Raw genomic sequence first — 21,751 nt, 5'->3', positions numbered from 1 at the left:
ATTTATTTACTTGTGTATGTCCTGCATTCTGAAACAAATGCCTTCTGTTTCTCAACACGTCCGTTGGATTTTTAATGAGAATCATTGTAGAAGCTGGTTGAGACTTTTCCCCTGTTTTAGCAGAAGGTGTTAGACAGCTTAACAAGACTTCAAACATTTATATGCTACAGAAGGAATCCCCCTTTATATAACACGTATGGGAGGTGTATAGTGATGGATGCTGATTTACTGTGATTCCACCTGTGCTTTTATTACTGTGACATATCAACATCGACTGTCTATAGTACAAGTTTTGATTCAGGACTGGCTGCTTGAGAAGAGTTGTCTCTGTCAAGCTCTGATATAAGAGGGTTCAAGATTGTGATTATTATACATTACTTACATTTAAGTGTAACCTGAAATCTTAAAAAAAATGGAATTCCTCATATCCTTTATATTCACCCTAAAACCAGTGTGACCACTGCATCCCTGCTCACAGAGCCACCTTTGCACTACTTGCAACTCAGCTGTCTTACTGCAGAATACTGCATCAGCACTATGTGACCACTTACCAGATCACAGTGAAGACTTTAGTGTTTGAATCAGAAAGCCAGCAGCAAAGTGCAGACTAAAGTCAGTGTCTGTTTAAAGTTTTAGAACTGCAATATTCTGGCAGCCATTATTTTTTATTTTATTTTATTTTATGATATTTTATTTTATTTTGGCAGGGCAGGAGCATCTTTAGCTTATGCTGCATTCCTCCTGATACTCCCACCTCCATCTTTTCCTGCTATTCCTCCTTCTCTGCTTGTCTCAAAGGGAGGTAAATGAAATATTCAGAGGGGGTGCCGGTGCAGTTTTTCTCCATTAGTTTGATGTATTATAGGATGGCTGCTGAGATTGGGCTGCACCAGGGAAGCTAAACCCAGCAGGTGAGAGACAGCAGAGAGACTGCAGGTTTCAGCGTCCATCTCCATTAGTGGCTTCTGATTAGGAGTCATAAGCAGTTAAACTCATACATCCCTTTGAACACAGCATGTTTTACTGATCACTGGGGCCAACAAAAGCTTTAGAGTTACTTTAGTCAACATGATCATGTAATGTTCTTGTAGGGACATTCACAGTGGTCAGTTGGAGTTTTTCATTTCACTGACAGCAGTGTGTTTGGGCAGTATGCTCTGTGTGATGCTTGATTCAAATAAAAAGACTTAATCAGTCCCTGATATTACACTTTAGTAGCAGTCGTGCATATTCACTTAGCCGCTCTGCTGTGGTTAAGTAAGTACTCAGTGGACCACATGTAACATTCATTTTTTTCCAGCATTAATATTACGTTTTCTTCTTTTGCTACATATTTCCAGACCTATAAGCTGAATGTAACACTGGCTCTTAAAGTGAAAACCAGCTTCTCATTACAAAAACAGTGATTTTTCTAAATGTTAAAACAGCAGGATGCATTCAAACAGGTTAAACATTTGGAGATCCCTGTGATTAAGTTTATTTTTATGGCATTTGGTATAACTTGCAGTGCTGAAATGAATAAAAATGAATCGTAAGAATATCTTGAACAGTTTGAGCTGTTTAAGGCAGAAACAAGGTGTGAACAGTATGGCCTCTGCTGTAGCCGGTTTGTCAGAGGGTGTCTTGGGTTCATAATGTCTCTCCTCGGTCGGGACCACTTTCATCCCCTATAGAGCTGTGATCTTCATGTCAACGCTTTCCCGGATACTCCTGATTAACTCCTTCATGTTCAGAAAATGAATGAACTGCCCATCCCTGATCCCCTTTCGAGCTTTTCTCCGGCTGGCGGGCTGTCGCATCCTCTTCTTGCGCAGAGCTGCATGGCAACGGGAGGAGGAGGCAGCTCGGGATGAAGGAGGGTACCAGCGTCCCACGTGTCCTCCTCACCGCAGACCCAACGCATTGCTCTTCGGTTTCCCATCCCTTCGTTTCCGCATACTGCAGATTCGCATATACACACACATACAACCTCATCCATACACCCATACGCACCCGCGCAGGCTTGCGGAGCTATGATTCCGCGGTGCGCACTCTCCCGTTCCACACTATTTCTAAACTGATCACTCTCTAGGCCTGTATCCATCATCTCCGACAAAGGCCTGTCACTTCTTTTTTTCATCATTCTGATATGCAAATCCAAATTCTCTGTAGCAGTGTTGACCGGAGCTGAGAGGGCGAGTGATAGAGAGGGGGAGAGATGAGAGGAGGCACATCGTCAGATGTTTAGTAGATTGATTTTGGATCCTCGCCATCATTTGTGTGATTTTTTTAGTCTTTTCTTCACTCCGTCTGCCGGGTTCGTGACATCCTGCGGCTCTCCATGCTGTAATCCGGGGGAATATGTGAAGATCATGCTGGCGGTGTGGTGCTTCACGGTCTTTGCTGCAGTGGGCGAGAGGCTTGCAGTCTCAGGTAAGAGAGAGAGAAGCGAGCGAGGGGGTTTGGATCGAGAGAGGGAGAACCCCTTTCGTTTCCTTTGCATCCACTCTTTTTTTCACCGTGAACAGCACTTTTCGAACCCCGGTGTAGGCTCGTAATTTTACTGTAGCGGGATCTCGGTGCCAAACAGCCCACTGGCCTGAAAGCACAATTTGCTGCATCAACACATTCCCACTGCAGCCTCATTACCTATAACGTATCCATAACCATTTCAGACGAGCATTTAGGAAGAAACATCTACAGCACTAGAATATAACTACATTTTATTGCCCTGGGATGACGATTTGTGAGCCTTTCATTTGTATACTCACAATATGCAGGCTTATATGAGCATCCCTATTGTAGATAATTTAAGTAATGACAAGTATTCTAATTATTTTCCATCAGAGCGTGCACATCTAGCTATATCCACTATTTTTATAAAATACTATTACGGATAAATAATGTTCACTGTTAAATTAGGTCACCAAACCGTGAGCTTACAGATGAAGACGCTCACAGGCTGATTTGTTTTAAATGTGCATTACTTTGTGCTTGTTTTTTATCCTTAAAGAAATCCCCGCTGCTCTGTTTGGGCAGGTTCACTTGTGTTGCTAACTTGCAGTGCCTAGTGGAAACACACTGTGAGAGTTTTCCTCTTGTATTACATACAGGTGTTGACAGGAACCTGGAGCAGGATGGAAGCATGTGGGACTGGTTTGCCCCAGTGGGCCGGGCGGAGAGTGGGGACACTGCAACCGAGATCATTTATCCAAAGCGCCTCATACAGCAAATCAAGTCAGAAGAAGAAATGGCTCATGACTACTTGGGTACCAGGGTGAAGAATAGCACCGGGGACACCTTGGTGAGCTTACATCCTTAATTCTGTTTATTCCCATGCTGTAAAGGATCCCAGACAAGGTTTTAGGACCCTTCCTAAATAAAAGAAACTGATACATTTCACTCTAAATTGAACAAAAAGAAACTATTCCACGTGAGTAATGCATAAATACATGTTTCAATGAGAACTTAAAAACATTTGCCCTGCACTAAAATCAATCATTTCCTGCATTTATCGAGGCATAAATGCAGGAAATCCTTGACCATTTCGACTGCAGATAACTGCATGCGTGTACAAGGGTGTGACAGCACCAGGACAGACTTTTATTTTGTTGGTGTCAACCTCCTTTTCCTCCCTGTCAGTAAAACAGTGCAGTGCTCAGCTCCCCACTGCTCATGCGGCTCCTGCTACACAGAGATAACAGCGCAGGGCGGTGTATTGCAGCAGCCTCTACTCCTTGCGATTTTGACCCATTTAGTCAGTGAAAATCCCTTTGAATGTGAAGTGAAGCAGCGTCCGGTGGGTGTTACCAAGAAGAGTTGTTGCTTGAAGCTATTTTTCCCTTCCCTAAATTTAAGCTGTAACCTCTAGCAACAAGTTATGAAACAACACTTGGCTTTCTTAATACGCACTGCTCAAATGCTGGTTAATCAAAGAGCTGTTTAAATGCCGCGCGATATATGAAGCGACCACCATCTCCACAGGACAAAGGTAGACTCTCTTGAAATAGTCGCATCATCTGATAACTCGGATGCCACGCTGAGTCTCTGACTTCTTTATTATTCAGTAGTGTGTTGAAGTATGTCCCATTAATTATAGAACAGGCCTGTGTAAGAAGTGCTGGATGGTCCAAGAGGTTTGAGCACTCTCCCCCATCCACTGTCTCTCCCATTCTTTCTCTCTCTCTCTCTGACAGTATATTAGGCTCAGTACACACACCAGAGTCACATGCTTCAAGATTTGAGTGAATACATATGCTATAATCTTGGGAAGAGATGGTGTCTTAAATAAGCATAACTATAATATGTTCATAAAATGGTTTTCCGTAGACAAGATTTCAAAAGTCTCAGCTGCCTCACTTGCTGTGTTTTGTTTTTTAAATATTTAAGATGCTCGGAATAAGAGACCAGATAAATTTAGAAGCAGCAGGGAGGGATGAGCTGAACTTGTTCTTTTTTTTCTGTCACATCACACTGTGTTCAAAAATAGATGAAGCAACATTTTGGCTGATTTGATTTATTTGGTTTTGCACATTGCGTTCATTTCGGCATAGCTTAAACTCTACAGATTATTAGATGAATATAGATTAGCATCTAGAATCAGATGTTCTCAAGGAAAAAGATAAAGGTATCATAAAGGTATAAAGTTATGGAGCAAGGCAGTTTGTGTGAGAGCAATGCTAGCATAAATCTTACTGTAATGTATGTTTGCACTGATTGCCGATCACGCTTCAACTGAGTCGTCCTCGGTCAGAAGGAATGGTACTTTTAACACTTACAATGTGTTGTTTGAAGTGTTATTTTATGCAAGAATGTATATTGAACTTTAAGCAATTTACATTTCAGTATCCACAATGGCTTTAAAAGATCTGTAGCAGGTGGGGGCTGCTGGAGACGAAAATAATGATGTGACACAATTGAAGAGGAGTTTCTAAAAAGGACCTTTTAGTGTGATTGTTTCGGCTTTGAAACCAGCAACAATGAGAAAGCGACTGAGTGACAGATTCAGACAAATATGAACTTTTTTGATATTAAGTCTTTGTGATACCATCAGCAGCATCAGAGCAGCTACTTTGTCTTAAAAATAATGTCTTTCAGCCACGTCAAGAACAGTTAAATAGAAACAATCTAAAGCAGTAGAGCAGTGTTACTGTACAGGGACAGAGGTACCAAGCTGCAGCCTCTCCAAGACAATAGTAAGAAATCTGTTGTCTGTACTCAATGGAGGGAATAATTTCTGCATAGTGATGCGTTTTATTGTAAAAGCCCAGTGATTCACTGCAGCCGGTTCCTCCAGACTGAGTTCAAAGCCACGCTGGCACAGTCGAAGCTGCTGAAGAGACATACTGTTTGGTCCGCAGTAAATTTCACTCTCTCCTGCCCCTGCGGTGTCCTTACGTCCTCAAGCCTGGCAGCTGACCATCCGGGGACACAGCATGGCTGAATACATAGGAGTAACGCTTTCTCCTCTTCCTATCCTCCTGTGAAGACCTCCTCTATTTATCCTTATCACGAGACTCCAGCTTAGCTCCTAAACAGCCATAGCTCTGTGGAGTCAAGCTTGCCTGAAAGCTGGCAGCCAGTGCTGATCAATGCAGACTTTATAAATCATAATATCTCAGCTGCTGAGATGCTTTTAGACCTTACACTGTATTGATTTTGCTGAATTATTCATGAGACTTTTTCACAACCCTTCTGTGGCTTTCACAGAGTGACACATCTAACCACAATTGTTTTGTTACACTTTAATTTATCAGCTGTCAAATCCATCTCTCTAGCGTTTTTTTCTTTTTTCTTCTTTCAGCCTGTCCACTTGGCCCAGAGCTGTTTCCAAGTAGAAGCCTTTGGACGCACCTTCACTTTAGACCTGGAATTAAATCAGTTAGTATTACCCTGTAAATTCATCAGATCTGCTTTTTTTTGCACATTTTGTATCAGTGGGTGCTCTTAATTTACTGCAGCTGTTCTAATTAGCATTTCCCCACACTTAAGCAAATGCACTTAGCGCCTCTATTATGTTTCATGTCAAGATGGGGAACACCAAATAAATTTGTGGGGAGAACAGACAGCAGAAAAAAATCCCAGTTTATTATTATTATTATTATTTCTGACTAGAAAGGATGCTGTTGCAAGTATTTATAATATCTTATCTCTCTTTGCAGCCATCTTCTGTCTTCAGATTATGTAGAACGGCACTTTAACCAGGATGGCAGTCCCTTTCAGTCTGTGGTAAGGTTTTCTGCATAAGGTGGGATGCTCACATGATTTCAGTGCATGAACGTGATTCAAAGCAGCATTATCAGCATATTAAAGAGAGTGACCAGAGCAGCAGTGCAACACTCACTTAAAGTTTTGCTTCCTCCTGACAATCCTGAACTGATATAGATCAGATTATATAACAAAATCCTTCGGCTCAAACTGTATTTATTTTTATTATTCTTATTTTAGAAGTAAAACACACTTTTTAAGCCATCTTTTTTAAAATTATTGTGCTGATGTTTTCTACTATTTGATCACAACCTCATGCTTTTATCTATTTATGGAAAGTGCATTTCGTCCTCCCTGCTTTAGAAGTAAGCTCGTGAACATTACCGGTCTGCACATATGTGGGTTTGCCTATCAGTACGTATGCATGCCTCTCTGCTTTTCTCAGACTGCTGAGAAAGAAAGGAAGTGATCGCCCGTGGTGTAAAATCACAAGCCCACGGAGAGAATCGTCGAGCGAACGTGGAAACGGGATAAAACCTTGACATCTAACGATGAGCTGTGTGCTTGTCAGGAGGGACCAGTGGAATGTGACTGCATTGTGCAAGCCAGGAGGGATGGCTAATGTTTGTTTTTTTTCTTCGCTTTTTCGTGGACAAATGTGCCACTCACTGCCCCCAGCACCCACCCACCCACTCAGCCAGCTCTCACATCCCCACCCACAATCATTTCGAACTCTCCTTCGGTCCTCCTGACCAATCACAAGCCTGTTTCCATAGCAACCAGTTAGCTCAGCAGTGTCATTAAGTTCTTGGCAGCGAAGAGAATGAAAGAAGACCGAAAGGGAGGGAAGAGCAGATCTGGAATGAGAGGAGGAGGAGGGGGATATATGGAGTAAAATGCCAGTTAATACAAAAGCAAGATGAGCTTTGGGATTGGGGAGGAGTAATTCTGGGGGTGTATGTGTGTTCACAGGCAGTCAGATTGTGCCTGGAGTGGTGAAAAGAGAGAAGGGGCGTGCAGGGTTGAGGCTGGAGACCTGTGGTTAGACCAGATTGTCCCTCAGCTGGATGGAGGCTTCATGTGATGATGCCGCTTCTTCTGGACATAGCAGGCGTGATGCATTCAGGGCAGCACTTAACCAGAGTGATCCCTGTGATTAAAATACTTTCAAGTTCAAAGGCATTGTTTCCCTGAGCTGCTGTTGTGAGGTCAAAGCGCCCTGCTGAAATCAATTTAATCCAGGTGAATCAATGGTTCTCACATTTCCCGCTGGTTCTCTTCACCGCTTTAACCTTGCAAAGCAGCGTCAGTGCTACATGACAAGAGCAGATTCCTCTTTGGGGTTTTTTTGCGTTTAGTCGCAGCCTGTTTGCTGTACAGTTACTCCACATTAAATTTTAAGAAATAACTGTGTGGGCAATGTTAGTGTTGATTTATTGAAGAGGTCCTTGGGCATGGTGTACTTCCAGCTCTATTGTCAGTAGAGTAAAGGAGTGGAGAACACGATACAAGTAGGTCATAAACTGTGCCACTAACATCTTAAAACAGGAAAGCACGGAGAGGTTTTTCCTCACTTCTCACCTATTGTGATATCAAATGATCTATGAAATTGTCCCTATGAAGCTGAGAGTGTGTCAGCAGAGGTTATTGTACTAAGCAGTGGTTCTTTGTCCTCACAGGGAGGGGAACACTGCTACTATCAGGGAAGGTTAAGAGGTTTACCAGAGTCCTGGGCAGCTGTCTCCACATGCCATGGCTTGTGGTGAGTTTGACAGTAGACCTTGTCTGTAACTTCAAATACTAACTCCCTGTGTGTTACAAATTAGCCTCCCAAACTCACCCTTTATTCTTCATCTTGTTGGTGGTTCTCAGTGGCATGTTCTCTGATGGCTTCTTCTCTTACGGTATTGAGCCCTTTCACAATGACAGCAATCAGGTAAATGACCTGTGACTATAATACAGATTTTTATAGTTAAACATTTTTGTTTTAGGTCCTAATCTTAATATTTTCACTTTAGTATGATGGTGCTCACCTAATACGCAGGATGCCTGATATCAGACTTCCGGCCCATTGTCCAGGTATAAAGCCACACTTATCTTACATTCATGACACATTTGACTTTATTTAGGAAAGAACCTATGCCAAGCGCAATTTTTCAAAAGTCTGAAAATAAATGTCACTTTTTGATTCACAGAAGCTGCTCAAAAGCAGCCATTTTCAAAAATACAAAATCATTTCATAAAAATAGATCAAATCAAATTCATAAGAAATGGATAAATAAGCTGGGTATAATTAAATAATAAGAATAATTTTAAATATATTACATTCACAGTGTTCAAAAGGGAACCTGTTTTGTTCCTTTCCAACCTTGTTGTTATGTTAAATTGCAGAGAGTAGCTTTGTATCATTCAAAGTTTGTGAAATAAGCATTTTTAGCTCCCTTCCTCCAGCCTTGAAGTCAACCTTCTTCTGATTGGCTGCCATTCCTGAACAGTAGTTGGGTCATAGCCCGAACGTCCTGGTTTGGATGACCACATTTGGCATATTTGCTCTCAGTGACATCACACAGAGCCAAGTGTAGAGAAAACATCTAAACTGAGCATTTAGAGTAGTCAGACACAGAGCTTTTGGTTCATAGGAACTCTCTGCGTATTATTTGAAAAATTTGCAATGTTTAACATTATTATTTGCTCTTGTAACAGTACATATGTTTCAGAAAATGAGTAAAATTATAACAGGTCACCTTAAAGATTCGATTTTTCATTGTTTAAAGCCAACTTGAGCTAATAATTTTCTGTCCTCTATCTTCCTTAAAAAGTAATATTTCCCTCTAACTGCCTGCAGCTCTGCTTTTTTATGTGTCCAGACTGTACAGAGGACAGTGAGTGGGATGGCAGAGGAGGTGATGGTGATGATGATGACAGACCGGACCAAGTGAGGGAGCAGCAGGCGTCTGGGGGTCTGCGACGGTCCAAGCGAAGTGTTCGCAAGCCCTCTGTGCAGACTGAGACCAAATATATTGAGCTGATGGTGGTCAATGACAATGATATGGTGAGTGCTAAAGGTTCTTGGTAGCCTGATGACTGTAGTGTGTACTGCTTAACCACATACCCCATGGTTTGTCCAGTACTTCTCCTTATTTATTGTCTAAAATTTCAGTGCCACAATCAATAAGGACATAAAATCTCCCCAAAATTACAAATGTACTTGTACAGAGAGGAGCAGTACCTAAATATCACCAGGATTTGCATGGCTAACAGTAAACAAGAATAGCTGCAAATGCTTGTCTGATAGCAGTTTGTGAGTAAAAAATAGCAAGTTAAAAGATAAATCAAATACAGAGCCCAGTAACAAGTAGAAATATACATTTTATCATCATAATATCAGCATTTAAATTAATACCTTTTTTTAGTGGCCAGCTCAACAAAGAAGGATGACACACTGCCACTTGCAGAGCAGTGACCAGGTGTTCTGCAGTATGGCTAATCCCACTCAGCTCCACTCAGGAAACCTTGCTACGCAAACAGAACCCACATAGAGCAACCCCTCAAGAGGGCCTGGGGCTGTCACATATTGCTAGTTGTACACAAACATATGAGCTTTTATTTTTATATAGCAACAAAGCTGCCAGAGGCCAGGCAGTCCAGTTTCATTAGCTCCAAGCTTACACTGACATCAGAATATGTTAGGACTGGACAGTGTACAGGTGTTCATATGCTAGTTGAACGTTTCTTAAAGGAATACAGACAAAGCAATGGATATGCAATAAGAAAAAAACTGTGACAGACTGACCTCCTTTGACAGGTAAGGATGGATAAGAGCCATGGTAAAACTATAAACATGAAGAGGCAGAGAGACTACAAACCTAGAAAACTAAATTAAAGAGAAATATCTGGCAGAATAGATGATATAGAGTGTAATCAAGGAAGTGGAAATAGGTGCATAATGAGACACAGGTGTAGACAATCAAGACAATCAAAAGGGGAACAAAAGACTCACAGGAAGACACAACAGATAACCCACTGCTGAAGTAAAACAGGGAACAAACTGAAAGGCACAGACAAACTACTAGGTACAGAGCTGATGCAAACTTACACTGAACAGAATGCAGAAAGAACATTGGGGGAACACACAAGTAACACACTGATGAAACTACAAGTCAAATACAACAGATTTCATTGTTAAGCAAAAAGCAATATTTGCATTTCATTTAATTAACCGAAACTTTGCCACTTCAGTTGACATTGGTCATGCAAGAAGTACATTGAAACATTCCATGTAACTCATTCCTTATATCACTTGGTCAGTACAAGTAAATCAAATTACATGTCTGATTGTGTATTTGTGTGTAGCAGAGCTGATGTGATCCATCTCTTAAGCCATCTGTGCGTCTTTTCCTCTACAGTTTGTACAGCTGCGTCGCTCAAGCAGCCAAACCAAGAACTTTGCCAAAGCTGTGGTCAACACGGCGGATACGGTAAGTGATCGGTTTGCAGGAAATTAATCCTCCTACTGCTAAACTCTGCCTTCTCACTTCGCCACCTGTCAATAAACACGTGTGTGTGTGGGAATGATCTGTCCCAGATGACACTTACAAAAAATCAGACCAAAACACCAAATGAAGCAGTGCACTGATGGGCATTTTGTGGTCCTCAGATCTATCAGGAACAGCTCAACACAAGGATTGTACTGGTCGCCATGGAGACCTGGACCTCTAAAAATATGATGCCAGTAGTGGAAGACCCATTGACAACGCTGCAAAACTTCATGAAGTACAGGAAGGACAACATCAGAGAGCAGAGTGATGTAGTCCATCTTTTCTCGTAAGACCGTCAAAATAAATAAATAAAATTTTAATGGGAACTAAAGCTTATGTGATGTCTGGACTTGCAACTTTGGCTTTCCTGTGCTCACAGAGGGCGTAACTTTCATAGTAGCCGTAGTGGGACAGCCTACACAGGAGGGGTGTGCTCTCCAACAAGAGGAGGAGGAATTAACGAGGTAAGGAAAATATAACATGATTATAATTTTCTATTACACAGATAGGGTTTATTATAAATTTTAACCTAAAATGAGTAATCCATCCATCCATCAGTTTTCTTAATACCTTATCCATTTGATGGCCACTAAAGGTTATCTCAGCTATCATAGCGCGAGAGGTGTGGTGCTAACTACTGTATTACTGTGAATCTCTAATTGGACTTATAATATAAATTGAAATTTAGTTGTAAAGCCAAATTTTAAGTTTTTATGTATTTTTGTTATAATATTAAAATCAAATCATCAATAAGTAGGACTAAGTTCTCTGATTTAAAACATAGCTGAAAATAATTTATATGAAGCATATATTTTCAAGTAGGTACAGCAAAAAAAGTTGCGAGACTGAACCTGCTCAGTGACTGGGGCTATTCTTTGTGCAGTTTTCATGCTCTACTCATGCTTATGTGGGATTCCTGTGGGTGCCCAGGTTTCCTCCCTCAGTCTAAAGATATCTGTGTTTGATTATCAGGCGATTCTAAATTGATTGTGTGGAGGTGAAAGTTGGCTGTGTCTCTGTGTTGGACTGGCAGCCTGTCCAGGCAGAGGGACCAGGTGTCCCAGCACAGCAGTTTTATCCTGTTTGTAAGTCGTAGAATCAGCACTGAGGCAGAGACGAGCTACTGCATAAGTTAGATGAGTGTAAGTATTCTAGGGTCTGGTGAAAAGTGAAGGACTAGTGGAACAGGAGACTGTTGCAGTAGAGAGAGGACAGAGGGAAAGTGAAGCTGTCAGTTTACTGGTCACTATAAGTTCCTACCCTCATATATAGCTAACAAGCTTTGGGTTGTGACCAAAAGAAATAGATCACAGACATAAGCAGCAGAACTGCAAGTATCTGTGTTCTCTTTTAGAGATAGCACGAGGACCTCAGCCATTTGGGAGGGACTCAGAGCAGAGGCACTATTCCTCCAAATTCAAAGAGCCAGTTGAGGTGGTTTGGGCATCTGGATAGGATGCTTGTTCAGTGCTTCCTAAGTGACGTGTTTTGTGCAAAAGCGTGTAACTATTGCAGTTTGTACTGTGCATTAAATGCAGGAGTTGTACATGGGGCCACAGGCAACAATGATTTCCTTTGTCATTTTGTGGTGGATAAGCTCAGTCTCTCACAAACGTGCTCCTGTGATTAGCCAGCACGTCATAGAGTGGGTGGGAGGTATTGTCCAGCATTGTCCTTGTCTTGGACAACATCCGCCTCTCCGGCAACACCTTAAGGGAGTCCAGCTCCATTCCCACAACATTAGTGGCCTTACCAATCAGTTGTTTTGAGTCTGTTGGCATCTGCCACTGCTGAGATTCCTGCCTCCACAACACAGATGTAAATGACAGGGGGAGGATGGATGGATGGATGGATGGATGGATGGATGGATGGATAAACTCAACTTATGTGACTCACAATAAATATGTGTTGCAAAATATGTGTCCCCACTTCACAGCAAACTTTTACATGCATTCCATGTGAATTTGTTTCAGTATGGAAATGTAGGTGCGATGGCCATCACTTTGTGCCAGAGTCTTGGCCAGAACATTGGGATGAGGTGGAACAATGCACGTAACTCTGCAGGTAAGATAGAAGGAAAGCTTTATTTACAGGGAACTGTAAACCCAGCACTGGAGTGAATAGATTAACAAAGTAAGAGAGCAACATTGGTGCTGGTAGGATTAAGGCAGTGGGGGTGGAGGTGTTAGTGTCCCTGTCCAGCAGTTCTCTTCTGTAATTATACTCCTTCATTAGGTGATTAGTCACCTGCTTCCAAGAAGGAGGAGGTGGTTAAAGCATCCTTGCCACTAAAGAATAGGCTCTATAACCATCAGTTGTATTTTTCAATGCCAAACACATAGATCTATACTGTATCTCTTATCTTTATTTGTTATGAGTACAAGTTCATAATGTCTTGCAGCAGCATTTAAAGCGTCACAGCTTAAGTTATAAATGAAGATCAGTGCATTATTTTATTCCTTTAGTTTATGTCTGTCATCTTTGCCGTTCTTCACAGGAGACTGCAAATGCCCAGATGCCTGGGTGGGATGCATCATGGAAGACACAGGGTAAAATCCCTTTAAGCTACAGTTTTGTCTTACTAATTTCCCTGACTTAAAAAACGAAACACCTGTAACAGAGAGAAACTTTCAATTTTACTGTCTTTCGATTAGTCAAGCCAGTGATAATCACCGATGCATTTGATGCTTTGTGCAAATTTGCTGAAACATAAGACATCAGTGTGCCGGTCACCGTGTAAGAATTACAAATGGTGAATTGAAAGTATTTACTACATGAGTGATTTGGATTTAGCTCCCCTTGCCAGATGGAACAATAAAGATTTCAATTATTCATTTGAGTAATATCTTACTACAGATGGTAACATTTCTGTCAGATTGCGACGTGATGGCACAGACACCCACAATGGATCTGGCATTCCTTACTGACAGAAAAGTATCATGCTGTTTTTATTTTATTTCCTTGTCATGTAGTGTCTTGATCTTCCTTTGTGTTTTTTTGTCATCACAGATTCCATCTGCCCAGAAAGTTTTCTCGCTGCAGCGTTGACGAGTACATCCAGTTCTTGCTCCAGGGAGGTGGCAGCTGCCTGTTCAACAAGCCCAACAAGGTGAGGGCCATGTGGATATGTGGCCTGTGAAATCTTTTTTTAAATCAAAATACATATTTAATTCGGAGTCGCACATTATTTTTTTGCTTTAATCCTTTGAATAACCTTTACTTAATCTTTTACCTTTGTCTCTTTTAGCTCTTGGACCCTCCTGAGTGTGGGAACGGGTTTGTGGAGCCAGGAGAAGAGTGTGATTGTGGATCCCAGCTGGTAAGTAGCTGGCTAGACTGGTTAACCTACTGGAAACAGGTAGCGTCTCCACATCATGTCTATGTATGGGCCCCAAATGGTGTCTTGTTTTCTGGAACTCAGCTGTTTTCATGTCTGTGGTGGCAGGAATGTGCCCGTAGGGGAGGAGCCTGCTGTAAAAAGTGCACCCTTACCCATGATGCCATGTGCAGTAACGGACTCTGCTGCAGTGGCTGCAAGGTGAGCAGCCCTGTATTACAAAGAGCCTGAAAAGTAAATTAAACTGACTGAGTGAAATTTGAACATCAGGTTTACTTTGTCAGAGCATTTATAGTATTTTTCTCCTTTATATGTTATCAAAACTTCTGAAATTTAAAAGATTCAGAAAGTCTTAATTTATGCTGGTGCGGTGACAAGAACAAGAAGTGTGTCATGTTTCTTATGACTCACAACATTTTCAGACTTCTCAGCCTGTATGGTTGCGCGGCATGCATTAAAAATCACCCATATGACAACTGATTGACATGTTTGTCTGATGCCTTTTTTTTTTCTCTGATGCGTGTTAGTATGAGCAGAGAGGCGTGGTGTGTCGACAGGCTGTGAATGACTGTGACATCCCGGAAACTTGCACTGGAGACTCTAGCGAGGTAGCACTCTCTGTACACAACACTGAAAACTGTAAGATCACATAAAACGGCTTCCAGTTCATGATGTACTTTCCTACTTTTGCAGTGCCCTCATAATGTCCACAAGCTAGATGGATACATGTGTGATAATAGTCAGGTAAGAGATGGTTTTGGCTGTTTTCTAATATGCAGTTGAGTTTGTGGTACACTAATTAGCACTGTTTCACCCCTTTAGGGACGATGTTACAGTGGACGATGTAGGACACGTGATGGACAATGCAAGGGGCTCTGGGGCTATAGTATGTGTTAAACACATCCACAGCATCTCTTCCAGCATATGACATTTTTATTTTACTAGTTTAGTCTGATTCTGATAGTTAAAATATGAATATGTATATTTGTTTGTTTTTCCCATCTCAGATTCAGCAGACAGGTTTTGTTATGAGAAGCTGAACGCTGAGGGGACAGAAAAAGGAAATTGTGGCCCCGGTCCTGATGGCCAAGGCTGGCTCCAGTGCAACAAGCCGTAAGTGGCAAATTCCCGATTCTCTTTTTTGGTTTTCTTGCACTGTATGTTAGCATTTTCCTTATTATTGCACGGTCTGAATTTCAAGTGTCTCTTGAATGGTGGCCTTATTTTAAGATTTTCCACCAATTTCACTGAAAAGATTCAAAAGATTCAAACATAAAGAAAAGTGAGGAAAAATGGGCACATGCAATACTGCCGGTATGGTCATCCCAAGACAACAAGCAGCTGGACAGTGTCCAGAGAGACAACAAAAAAGGCTCCACAGAGCCTGACCCTTCCAGACATCCTGAAAATAGCAAAAGTTTGAAAATTAGAGGGATTCACACACCCCCAAAAAATCCACCCTGGCTGTGGCTCAGGAGATAGTCTTCCACTAATTAAAAGGTCTGTGATTCAATCTCTGAATCATTCAGTCCTCAAAGAGTCCTTGTGTGCAATCTCAACCAATTTACTGATGCATCAATCAGGAAGTCATTCATAAAGTTCTGTAAGGATGGAATAAAAACTCTGTCTATATGTGTATGAATGTGAAAGAGTCACCTGCTCATTCTAGGCGTGACCTGAACATAATCCTCAGTTGGCCTGTCAGTAAGGAAAAATAAAACTTCTATAAATGTATAGAAATCTATAATACATTTATGAATTGCACTGTTGGTGAAATGTCATGTTCCTTTTTTCTTATTGCATCGGCTTCTTTTAGAGATGTTTTATGCGGGTTCCTGTTCTGTGCTAATGTGACAATGAAGCCAAAGTTTGGAGACCTCCAAGGTGAAGTGACCAGCTTCACCCTCTATCACCAGAACAAGTACTTGGACTGCAGGTAGTCACATTAAATTCATCCAATCAGTCACAAAGGCTGTTGTCCATTAGTATCCCTTGGTGTTGTAATTCTAACTCTGTCCTATCTATCTCTCATGTTTGGATGCTTCAATTAGGGGTGGCCATGCTCTGCTAGAGGACGGCACAGACCTGGGCTATGTGGAGGATGGCACTCCATGTGGTCCCAACATGATGTGTTTGGAGAGACGCTGCCTCCCTGTGGCTGCATTCAACCTCAGCACATGCCCAGGATCCAACTTCGGACGCATTTGTTCTGACCATGGGGTAAAAGAAAAAAAGACAAAGCTAATATCTTCTCATTTTAGAGTGACACTGTCGATTTTTTCAGTCTAAATTTGAATGAAAAATTAATGTTTTTTATGTGAACTTTAACTGTTTCAACACCCTTTTAAGCATCACACATAGGACCTGCTTGAAGAACAGGCTTACGTTGATTATGTTGATCAATACCAAATCATTTTAATGTTCTTATATTCAACTGCCCCGTCTTTCTCTTAGCAGATAGCTAATTGGGCCTCTCTCCCATCAAATCTCTTGCAGACCTGCAGTAATGAAGTGAAGTGTATCTGTGATAGGGACTACACCGGGAAGGACTGCAGTGTCTTCGATCCCATCCCTGAGCCCACGGTCGCAACAGGCCCAGAGAAGAAAGGTCCATAGCAACTCTCACCCTGTCCATGTCTCTCTTTCTGTCTGCCTCTCACATCCCCCTCATAGTCTCTACCCATCATCCCTTTAGCTTCTTCATGTACTGAAGTCGACTACCTCACATTGGACAAAAAGGATAGTTTACCTGAATATTGTGAGGAAGTTAATTTTTAGACCACACAGTGTTATCCTTCCTGCTGAGTCTTGGTTTCAATGTTGGAAGATTGTGTGGGTGTGTTGAGACACATTTATCCATTAGAGCATGTGTATGTAGTGAATGTGTGTGTGTGGTGGTACTGTGTGCTTTGCAGGCACTGCGATTTTCAAGTGTCTTCCTTACTTTCTTGCAGTCTGCCAATGACACAGAGCAATTGAGCAGCTGCTGCTCTTATAGAGCCAAAAAAGCCAAAGCCACCCTGAGCAGGAGGGTGTCCAGCTGAAAGAGCAGGAGAGGTGGAATGAGAACAAAGTAATAAAACACTCTCTCCTTTGTATTTTTGTTACTGTTGTCTTCCTGACTTCCCTCGCTCACCCGCCTGTTCTCCCATCTCCACCCCATGGGCTGGTTACTTCCTCTTTCCCTGCATCTCTCTTTCTGTCTGCAGGTATCTTGCCATCTTTCTCTCTCTCTTTCTCCCTCTCTCTAGTTGATGTTGTTGATGTACAGTGTTGATGCTGTCTTCTGATGTGTGTTTTTTAGTGGTGTTGTTTTGTTTCTGCCCCTCCTCTTCCTCCTCCTCCTCCTCCTCCTCCGCACCCTTCCTTCCCTCCTCCTTCCTCTGCGCAGGTCCAAGTGGCACCAATATCATTATAGGGTCCATCGCAGGTGCTATTCTCCTGGCAGCTATAGTCCTAGGGGGAACAGGATGGGGATTTAAGTAAGAGTTCTGGCATGCCTTTCTGTACCTGTCTGCTTCTACCTAAAGGACGTCCCCGCCCCTCCCACTCTCACGTTTATGAACTAGATGCCCATTTGCAACTCACTGCCCAGCCCAGGGGAGGGGAAATGGGGAGTCAAGTCTGAGACGTGCTAATGCTTGAACCGCTTTTGGCTTTTAAGATCCATACAAAACACAACTACGCTGTAATCAACTCTGAGCTCCATCCTGCACCTTTCCTCCCTCTCCATCCTCTTTCCAGACCCATTTTTTTAGTAATGACAGGGCAAGACATGTTTTTTGCCAGGAACCACTACAGCCCTTTTCTCAAGTCTACTAGAACAGACCTGACTTACCCTACTGGTGCCACATTTTCCCCCACCTGTTTACTCTCCATGTAAAGACTAAAAACGTTTTTGTTTTGTTTTTTTGACACTGGGTTTACCTAAGCATTCATTTTGTCATATACTCTTACGTTGGTGCTTTTAAACACCTGCATTATCCCTTTTCTCTGTAGGCAGCATCCTAACCTCAAATGCCCTTGCTGAAGTGCTCCTTCCGCACTATTCCACCTATGCATGCTTGCTATTATGCACTACTTATGGTCTGACCTAAAAGGACTACTGCTGCTCTAATAGACAGTCAGTATATATGATATATGATGTATATGATAATTCTTTGATATATAGACAACAGTAAATTAAGAAGCAATAAGTGATTCTTAGTTTATAGAATGCAGTCAGTCCTTTTGGGGCCAGAAGTGTCTGTGCATGTGTGCATGTGTGCATGAGCCATAAGCAAAGTTTTCTCTTCCTAATCATACTGCTGGCTTACTGGGTAATATTATCAGGCATAGCTGTGGCAGACTTCTGTAGACCTGCTGCATGTGATGTGATCACTACAATGTGATGAAGATTTAGGGAAGGACTGGTAGATGAATAATGGATTGAGTCATTGTTTGAGTCATGATGGAGCTAATTCTGACTTGACTTGAGGCAGTTTGACAAGAAGGAAACTCGTTTTTTTTTAAAATCCTTAAGTCCACTCTAAGTTGTGTTTACTTGCTTTGCTACTTACTTTGCTTTTTACATAGAATTATAACTTGCAAAGCACATTAATTCTTATTTGTGTGTCATGAGTTCTTCATTTCTTTTATCAATACTGACTTAAGTATCTCCACATTTTGTCTTCTCTCCTGGCGTTCTCATGGGATGCAGGAACATTCGAAGAGGAAGGTATAATATATCACCATGTAATCTGTACACAGAGCTGCATCCTAAAAATATCCCACTATCTCATCCCAAACTCACTCCGCATGGCTGCTGACACAGTAATCCACCATCTGAAAATCATCTCCACAGAACTTATTCAATCCTTTCCATTTCAGTTCTCTCCTTTTTAAAAAAATTTTTAAAAATACTTTAGATCATTCCTATTACACCAGCTACAAAACAGTAAAGCAAAATAGCTTCTCTCATCGTCATCTCCTATCACCTATATCAGCATATCTATATTAATAAGTGCTTAATTTTCACTTGTCTTTCAGATCTGGTGGAGGATAAGATCTGTCTGTCTTTCTGTCTCTGTGTCCTGTCCACTTCTGTCTTCCTCCTCGCACTGTGTCATTTCACGTTGAAGAAGAGGGGAACAAAAAAAAAAATAGGTCTTCCACTACTGTCCCACAATATCTCCAAAACCTCTTCCGAGCATCGTTTCCTCCACGATCGCGTCTGCTCCTTTCGTCTGTCCTCCTGGGACCTGTGGAGCTCCTCTCACCATACCAGCCAAATCATACTCATGTGGCTGCTGCCAGCAGGCCACTGAGGATTACGTCCAGGCCACGCCTAGAGCAAGCAGGTGGCTCTCCCTGTGGGAGACACCGGGGTCTTCCTCCAGTCCAGTGGCTATACGAATGTGCTTTGGTGTCTGTGTACCTCTTCTCACGTCTCGGACAGTCTGATCAAGAACATATCAAAGGTGGACCAAATGAGACACGTCTTTCCAATGCCTGCCTGCACATAAACTAACCCGGCCGTCACTTGAGTAAATGCTGGACTAGCACACACAGACTGAAATAACATAACAGGGGCTGTATTGTTTCCTTTTTTTCTTTAAGGAAACAGACCTAAGATACAGTTCCTCCGAGGTCCAGACGTTGACAAGGTGCATCTTAAAATGGACAGAAATTAGTTTTTAATCTACAACATTTGGCAACGTTGAGATAACTTTAACAAAAAGAACACTGTTGTTAGCATGTTTTCCAAAGAAAAGGTGAGTAAGGACTGACTGATCGTAGAAGCTGTTTGTTCTGGATTGCAGTTTGAGTCTTAACTTGAGGCATCCTACCTGCCCACCAATCTCCCACACCCTCAAGTTTTCAGGTACAAAAAAAGGAAGCTAGGTGTTGTGGTTTTGGGATCATTAAAAAAAATATCATATATATGAAGCAGCAGAGACCGTAACTTAGTGTTTTCGATGACAGACCGACCAACATACATTCCACAATATCTGTCTGTGCGTGTTCACCACTTTTGGGCCCAAAGTTTGTACGCTTAGGAAGTTTACTATGTCTGTCTGCTCAGGAGTGAATGTATGGGTGTAAGAGGTTTTTAAAGAAAGTAAGAATGTGTGTGTTTACATTAATGTTATGGGGCAGTTGTGTCTGTGTACACCTGAACATTCCTCCCATCACTGGTTTTTACCTCTAGCAGATCATCTCTTTCTACAACCTGTTGTGCGCTGCAGCCACGCACCCTAAAGGCAGCACAGAAAGAATTCAACATGCCATGTATCTACAAAAAAAAATGAGTACTAGCCAACTGTATGCACACCTATTTGTAAATATGTGCAAGATATACTGAATGTTAAATGCAATGTATGAAGATTTATTTAAAACTATGCTTAAAAAATAATTTATCTGTTTGAGAAAATTTATAGCTATCCATCTCCTGACACGCCCTGCCTCTGCAAATCTCTCCTGTAGACAAAGCTGTCCATGCATCTTTAAATGTGGCCAAAAAAAAAAAAAAAAGCTACGCTTGCCATCTCATCATTTCTCTTGTAGTTCTAACTACCACTGAAATGAAATGCCATGAGTCTTTTGTACATTTGTTGATAGCCCTGATCCCTGGGTGAACGCCTCAGCCCAGAAACTTTGTAAATGAGATTAAAGAGATCTGGTTCGGGGTCCAGAATGCAGCTTGTCTGATGGCGTATGCGGTCAGTTTGGTTTGTTTTGAGCTTTGCACTATGGCTAATGCACTATTGTTATTAATACAATATGTACAGAGTGGATATCAAATGCAATCGGGAAGAAGAAGGAAGAAAATGAGATGCGTCTTACCCCATATTTTTAGAGACTATCTTTTTTGAAATTAATCAATGAAAAGGAATGAAATCAAGACTGCAAATGGATTCAAATGAAGGGAAAATAAAATATTAAAACACGAAGCCACAACTCTTACTCTCGCATGTCACTGCCTGTGTCTGTTGGTATTTCACAGCTTTAATCGATGGTTAGACTTTCTGCTTTTTTCTGGTTCTTAATTTGTTTTAAATATAATGATTATATGAAACTATCGTAAGAAGGTAGAAAAGAATCATGCAAAACATTGCGTAAATTATATGGCATTAAAGCTTTTATCAGAGCTATTTACACTACTGTGCAGAAGTCTGAAATCGCTCATTTCTTTATATTTTGTGCACGAGGCAGACTTTCTCCTAATTTTTGTTGAAGTTTTCTTGAGCAACAGTTTTCCAGGATTTCTGATGGATTTCAAACTTTGGCTTTGGGCAATACCTTAAAAAAAAAAAGTCATATGCTTAAAAAACTGACACCTCATCAGAAATGATCTCAGTGGAACAGTGACTGTCAAGAAGCCAAAATAAAGGAAGGGAAACTGGCAGAAAAGACTGAGGTATGCCAGATTACACAAGAACTGGACTGAAAATCAGTAACAACAGGTCTGAGTGATGAATTCAAATTTGAAGTTTTTCCCTCAAATTATTACCAATGTGCACAGAGGAGGTCAAGAGAGATAGAGTCATCTGTAAAACACGGTGGAGGCTTTGTCAAGGTTTATTGCTGCATTTCAGCCAGTGGTGTTGGGGATCTTGTCAAAACTGATGGAATTACAATGGAAGAAAAATGCCATCAGACTTTGATCCATCATTTAATACCATCTGGAAAGAGCTTAATTGTTTAACAG

The 21,751-nt window shown here is 41.5% G+C and overlaps 1 protein-coding gene across 2 annotated transcripts; it reads left to right on the top strand.

Moving 5' to 3' along the window:
• Positions 1 to 1,806: 1,806 nt before the first annotated feature.
• LOC146576508 (disintegrin and metalloproteinase domain-containing protein 11-like) lies at positions 1,807 to 20,993 on the top strand. 2 transcript variants are annotated; one of them, XR_014892255.1, is made up of 26 exons: positions 1,807 to 2,412; positions 3,093 to 3,283; positions 5,783 to 5,859; positions 6,141 to 6,207; positions 7,866 to 7,948; positions 8,059 to 8,122; positions 8,205 to 8,265; positions 9,054 to 9,238; positions 10,593 to 10,664; positions 10,844 to 11,010; positions 11,104 to 11,188; positions 12,698 to 12,788; positions 13,222 to 13,273; positions 13,734 to 13,833; positions 13,972 to 14,043; positions 14,170 to 14,262; positions 14,589 to 14,669; positions 14,755 to 14,805; positions 14,884 to 14,947; positions 15,069 to 15,174; positions 15,878 to 15,997; positions 16,113 to 16,281; positions 16,558 to 16,669; positions 17,016 to 17,134; positions 18,761 to 18,778; positions 19,090 to 20,993. XR_014892255.1 is itself a non-coding variant. In XM_085271824.1 (26 exons), the coding sequence occupies exons 1-26, from the start codon at positions 2,220 to 2,222 to the stop codon at positions 19,103 to 19,105; spliced, it is 2,481 nt and encodes an 826-aa protein (XP_085127950.1). In that variant the 5' UTR covers positions 1,808 to 2,219; the 3' UTR covers positions 19,106 to 20,993. The 2 variants fall into 2 exon arrangements, 1 of the variants encoding a protein (XP_085127950.1); XM_085271824.1 differs by lacking the exon at positions 17,016 to 17,134 and adding an exon at positions 17,453 to 17,543 and having other exon boundaries at positions 1,808 to 2,412.
• Positions 20,994 to 21,751: the final 758 nt, after the last annotated feature.

This window comes from Mchenga conophoros, linkage group LG4, assembly GCF_057382185.1.
Source record: "Mchenga conophoros isolate Kocher_MC1m ecotype Shallow Benthic linkage group LG4, M_conophoros_male_GT1.1, whole genome shotgun sequence".
NCBI lineage: Eukaryota > Metazoa > Chordata > Actinopteri > Cichliformes > Cichlidae > Mchenga > Mchenga conophoros.
The sequence above is the reverse complement of the archived record's forward strand: the minus strand, read 5'-3'. Positions and strand labels throughout refer to the sequence as shown.

What these genes read in the sequence shown, in the direction of transcription:
- LOC146576508 (XM_085271824.1), top strand. Translation starts at nt 2,220, where the DNA reads ATGTTTAGTAGATTGATTTTGGATCCTCGCCATCATTTGTGTGATTTT. An exon ending in TCCACATGCCATGGCTTGTG is followed by an intron (nt 7,949 to 8,058) that starts GTGAGTTTGACA and finishes GGTGGTTCTCAG; the next exon opens with TGGCATGTTCTCTGATGGCT. An exon ending in CAATGCACGTAACTCTGCAG is followed by an intron (nt 12,789 to 13,221) that starts GTAAGATAGAAG and finishes CGTTCTTCACAG; the next exon opens with GAGACTGCAAATGCCCAGAT.